This window comes from Nuphar pumila, chromosome 2 (genome assembly GCF_984573655.1).
Source record: "Nuphar pumila chromosome 2, dmNupPumi1.hap1.1, whole genome shotgun sequence".
NCBI classification, from domain to species: Eukaryota; Viridiplantae; Streptophyta; class Magnoliopsida; order Nymphaeales; family Nymphaeaceae; genus Nuphar; species Nuphar pumila.
This window is the reverse complement of record NC_143250.1, coordinates 45,003,893-45,009,634: the sequence shown is the minus strand read 5'-3', so window position 1 is coordinate 45,009,634 and position 5,742 is coordinate 45,003,893. Positions and strand designations below refer to the sequence as shown.

Sequence of the window (5,742 nt, the reverse complement as noted above, 5' to 3'; positions counted from 1 at the left end):
ATGTTGTTACTGTATAGATTCAGTTTCCAAAAAATATGAAGCCAATATAGACAACTGTATTATGCAAGATCATTATATTGTGAATTATTCCTGTTTTCTCTACGTAAAAATATCGTCTATCTCTAATAATTACTGTTAATATAATATAAGACAGTTTTTTCTGATGAATGTAAGTTGGACAACCTAACCACGTTAACATGCGCTCTTCATGTATATTCTCTAATATGATGAGGTGTTTTGGTAACTTGAAAAGGCGAAAGAAAGACAGACAGCGGACCCACGTTTGGACGAAGTGAGGTGTTAAAAATGTGGACGCCCCTTCTGCGACTCTGGGACTGCGAAGACCCAAGAGAGACTCCCACACACCAGTACCAAACCGCAGCAAAAATGACCGTCGACATCCTCCTAATACCGCTGTTCTTCCTCTGCTGCTTTTCCGGCATCGGAAACTCCCAACAACAGACGCGGATACTACTGGACCTCAAGGCCGCCCTCCATTCCTCCTCGTCCACCAGCGTCTTCGATTCGTGGAAGGACTCCGATGCCTCCCCTTGCAATTGGACCGGAATCATTTGCGACTCCAGCGGTTCCGTCGCAGAAATCCACCTCCACAGTCGAAACCTCACCGGAGTCTTCCCTCTGGAGTCGCTGTGTAAGCTCCCCGGGCTGCAGAAGCTCGACCTATCGGCCAATTCCCTGGTCGGAGGCCTTTCCCCTGCAATCAACAATTGCAGCAACATCCAGCATCTCGACCTCTCCTTCAACAGCCTTTCCGGTACGGTGCCTGAATTGTGGAACCTCGCCAACCTGAGGGCCCTCAACCTCTCGGACAATAAATTCTCCGGCCCGTTTCCGGCAAGCTCCCTGCGCAACAAATCGAACCTCGCATGGCTGAGCCTCGGAGATAACCCGTTCGATCCAAGACCCTTCCCACAGGAGATCCTCCTCCTCCGGCAGCTCCGGTGGATCTACCTCTCGGACACCAATCTCGAAGGGAAGATCCCCCGGGAGATCGGTAATCTGACGGAGCTCGTAAACTTGGAGCTCGCCGACAACAACTTATCGGGAGACATCCCGGTGGAGATAACCAAGCTCACGAAACTCTGGCAGATCGAGCTGTACAATAATTCCCTCACCGGCAAGATCCCCGCGGGCTTCGGTAAGCTCTCTAACTTGGAGTACTTCGATGTCTCGATGAACAGGCTGGAGGGAGATCTCTCTGAGCTCAGGTACCTGACGAAGCTCGTCTCGCTACAGCTCTTCGAGAACCAGCTTTCCGGCCCGATCCCCCCGGAATTCGGTGGTTTCAGGAGCTTGGTGAACCTCTCTCTGTACTCCAATTGGCTCACCGGCACTCTGCCTCCGAAGCTCGGCAGCTGGTCGAAATTCGACTTCATAGACGTCTCGGACAATCTCCTAACAGGCCCGATCCCACCGAATATGTGCGCAGAGGGCACGATGACAAGATTGCTCATCCTTAACAACATGTTCTCTGGCGGGATTCCGGCGACCTATGCCAATTGTAGCTCCATGATACGCCTCAGAGTAGCGAACAACTCGCTCTCCGGCGCTGTTCCTGCCGGAATTTGGGGCCTGCCGAACGTCGTGATCATCGATCTCAAACGAAACTCCTTTGAAGGACCGGTAACATCGGACATCAAGAACGCCCGATCCCTCAGCCAGCTATTCATCTCGAACAACAAGTTCTCCGGCGGCCTTCCACCGGAGATATCGCAAGCGTCCGCCTTAACGTCAATCGATGGGAGCTGCAACAGATTTTCCGGTGAGATTCCGTCTACTATCGGCCAACTGCAGCAGCTCAACAGCCTCATCCTCCAGCAGAACGGATTCTCCGGCAGCCTACCGGAATACCTGGGATCATGCGTCGCCCTAAACGAGTTAAATCTTGCTGGAAACAACCTTTCTGGCGGGATACCGTCCAGCTTGGGAAATATTCAGGTCCTGAACGCCCTCAACCTCTCGCGCAACGAACTCTCCGGCGAGATACCGGCTAGCTTGTCGTCCTTGAAACTGAGCATCCTGGACCTCTCCGACAACCGCCTCACCGGGCCCATCCCTTCAGGGCTCGCCAACGAGGCTTACAACGGAAGCTTCGCCCGTAACCCTGGTCTCTGCAGCGTGAACGTAGGGTTTTTCCGGCCGTGCTCCTCTGGTTCTGGCTCGTCTTCGAACCGGGCACTGATCGCGTGCTTCGTCGTCGGCACCGCCTTGCTCCTCGTGTCGCTCGGATTCTTCCTCCACCTGAAGCTGCACAGGCCCAAGGAAGCCCCGCTCCGGGACAACTCGTGGGACCTCAAGTCGTTCCGGGTGCTGACGTTCACGGAGCAGGAGATCATCTACGCTATAAAGGAGGAGAACCGGATCGGAAAAGGCGGGTCGGGAGAGGTGTACCGGGTCGACCTGGAGAACGGCAGCACGGTGGCCGTGAAGCACATCACGAACCCAGAGGCTGCAGTGAACCACGAGATGAACAGCAACAACACGGTGGCGATGCTGCGGAAGAGCAACCCGGGGAAGTGGAAGGAGTTCGAGGCGGAAGTTGGGGTTCTGAGCTCCATCCGCCACGTGAACGTGGTGAAGCTTTTCTGCAGCATCACCAGCGACGACTCGAGCCTGTTGGTGTACGAGTACCTGCCCAACGGAAGCCTCTGGGACCAGCTGCACTGTGGGCGGAGCAAGAACGGCCTCGATTGGCCGACACGCTACGGAATCGCCGTCGGGGCGGCCAAGGGGTTGGAGTACCTCCACCACGGCTGCGACAGCCCCGTCATCCACCGCGACGTCAAGTCGAGCAACATCCTGCTGGACGAGTTCTTCCAGGCACGCATCGCCGATTTCGGCCTGGCGAAGATCGCCATGGCCGGTGGTGCCAAGGATTCCTCCGCCCATACCATCGCCGGCACGCATGGCTACATCGCTCCTGGTACCAACTTTCAAACCGATCGATCCCATCATTTTTTTTTTCCATCCCAGTTTTTTTCGTTCCTTACACTTATTTTTTAAAAAGAGATGCACAGTCGGCTCGGGAATCGGATCGTTTCTTGTTTTTTTTTTTTTTTTTAAAGTTTTTTCTGTTGTTCATTGTTAGGCATCGGGTTTTTGGGTCAGATATCTGAACGACCGATTAACCTTTTAGTTTCATCTGGATATCGTCAGTCAGACCCTTGTAGATCTCTGGTTTGTGGAAGTTTCAGTGTTTCACGCGCCCATATGATACATGGGAAGAACAAAACAAAATCCATAAATAGTGTCTGAGATCAGTCGGGACTTATTATTTTTTATATATTTGATGGAAAGAAACGGTAAAAAAGCGGGTTCGCTGATGATGGGTTTGTTTTCCTTTTTTCACAGAGTATGGGTACACCTTCAGAATAAACGAGAAGAGCGACGTGTACAGCTTCGGCGTGGTCCTGTTGGAGCTGGTGACGGGAAAAAGGCCGATGGAGCCAGAGTTCGGTGAGTATAGAGACCTGGTTCATTGGATATCGAGTAAGATCACCACCAAGCAGTGCGTCATGGAGTTGGTGGACCACAGGATCCCTGAGGAGCTCAGGGAAGACGTGATCAAGGTGTTGAGGGTGGGGGTACTTTGTACTGCCAGGCTTCCTAGTCTGAGACCCACCATGAAAGTGGTGGTGCAAATGCTGGAAGAGATTGGGGACCTGGAACCACGAATCTTCCTCTACAACCCAATAAAATCCCACCACGGCCAGGAGGACGATGACGATCCCAAAGCCCAGAAACCAAAAGGAAGCTCCTGACCCTTAATCCCTAAACCCATGTTGGCTCAGCCAAGGCCCAAGACTTGTGCTATTGGAGTGTCCGTTCCGCTTTGGTCCGGTTGCTGCTCCCCACCTTCCCCACATCCCAACTCTCTCTCTCTCTCTCAATATCCGAAAAGAAAGTATGGGATTTTCAGACAGGAGAAAAGTTGGATGATCTTAAACGAAATAAACATTGTACTATATAATGTGATGTCCATTCACGGGCACGTTTTGAGCCTAAGACTCGACAAATTTCCGAATTCCTTTAGTTTTCAGTGGTCACGCATGATGATTTTATTTGTTATGTTACAAATAAAATCAACGGTTAATATTGTACTAAAATTTTATAATAAAACAGAGGATCTTTCTTAATAAATAAGGATAAATACATCGAACGGTTGAGTATAAAACACATTAAACTACGATTTTTTGATGGACCTAACACTGACCAAACAACCTAATAAAAAAAAAAAAGGCATGCCTAGTTTTCACAATATATATATATATATATATATATATATATATAAAAGTGGTAGTTGCCTACCATTTTTTTATTGTTTTTCATAAATCTAACTCTGCAGATGTTTTCTACCATGCCACCAAAGAAAGGTGCAATATCTATAACTAGTGATGTTCATAGGATTCGCTTTCTTCGAAGTTTGAATGTTTCATCAATCAAACCTTATATATTTGTTCTTTATAATGTATTTAATACTAAATGTATTTTACAATAAGATTTTATGGGTAGACAAATTTTTTGAAACATGAAAAATGGGTGAATCACAATTTACTAAATAAATGAAAAAAATGCAATATGTAGATCCCGATTGATAAAAAACTTGATCATTAGATAATGAATGTCGTCTAATTATCATTGGTTATAAATGTTGCACTTTACTTTTGTGGTACAGTTTTTTTTTCTTATATATATATATATTTATATTTATATTAGGTCCACTTTTCTTGTTTTACCCCATTAGGCCCCATAGTTTGAAGTGTTTTATGATAGATGTGAACCATTAGATATGTTAGCATGCTCCATTTAGTGGGAATCGACTCTTGGATTATGTTTTTCTATGAAAAATGTGATTTTATGAGCCTAAAAAAATTGATGCTTTCATATCCATTGATTTTGGCTCACCAAAAAACCCTATTGCTCATATTTTGGTGATCCAAAAGCCAGTTTTCACTAAACAAAACCTCTAAATTGCATCTATGGTATTAAATGTGAGAAAAATCATAAAAAATATGATTTTTGAAGGTGCAGCACCAACACATTACTCTCTCTCTATATATATATATATATCACTACAAGAAAAACTCTAATTAGCGACGGTAATTTGCGACAAAATTTTTTTGTCGTAAATTTACGATGGATTAGGTAGAGAAAACTATCTGTTACTAATATTCAAATTATTTGTGAAATTAGCGACGACAAACATTCTGTCGCTAATTAGCGACGAGCTCACGACGAAAACTCTCTGTCTCAAACTTCCACTACAAGAAAAATGCTACTTAGCGACGGAAATTTGCGACGGATTTTTTCCGTCGCCAATTAGCGACGGATTAGCGAGCGAAAACTATTTGTCGCTAACGTTTAAAATATTTGCAAAATTAGCGACGAAAATATCTCCGTCGCTAAAGCCGTCGCTAATTAGCGAGGGATTAGCGAAAATATTTTTTCGTCGATAAAACACTAAAAAAAATGCTAATTAGCGACGGAATTAGCGAGGGAATTTTTTCGTCCCTAATCCGTCGCTAATTAGGGCCGGATTAGGGACAGAAAAATTCCCTCGCTAATTCCGTCACTAATTTTCGTCCTGCCTGAGGTGCGAAATTTTCCCTCCCTCCGTTCAAAATTTTTCCGCCCTTTGTCCCCCCCCGTTCAATTTAAACCATCCTTGAAGCTCCGCTGACGACACACGCACAAAGAGTCGATCCCCACAAGAAGTCGCAG

At 46.7% G+C, this 5,742-nt stretch overlaps 1 protein-coding gene across 1 annotated transcript; it reads left to right on the top strand.

The window, feature by feature from the left end:
• The first annotated feature begins 253 nt into the window (after positions 1–253).
• LOC149845374 (receptor-like protein kinase 7) lies at positions 254–4,023 on the top strand. The gene is made up of 2 exons (XM_089995720.1): positions 254–2,944; positions 3,373–4,023. The coding sequence occupies exons 1-2, from the start codon at positions 307–309 to the stop codon at positions 3,780–3,782; spliced, it is 3,048 nt and encodes a 1,015-aa protein (XP_089851846.1). The 5' UTR covers positions 254–306; the 3' UTR covers positions 3,783–4,023.
• The last annotated feature ends 1,719 nt before the right edge of the window (positions 4,024–5,742 follow it).

Coding starts and splice junctions, on each gene's coding strand:
- LOC149845374 (XM_089995720.1), top strand. CDS start 307: ATGTGGACGCCCCTTCTGCGACTCTGGGACTGCGAAGACCCAAGAGAG. Junction 2,945..3,372: donor GCATGGCTACATCGCTCCTG/GTACCAACTTTC, acceptor CTTTTTTCACAG/AGTATGGGTACACCTTCAGA.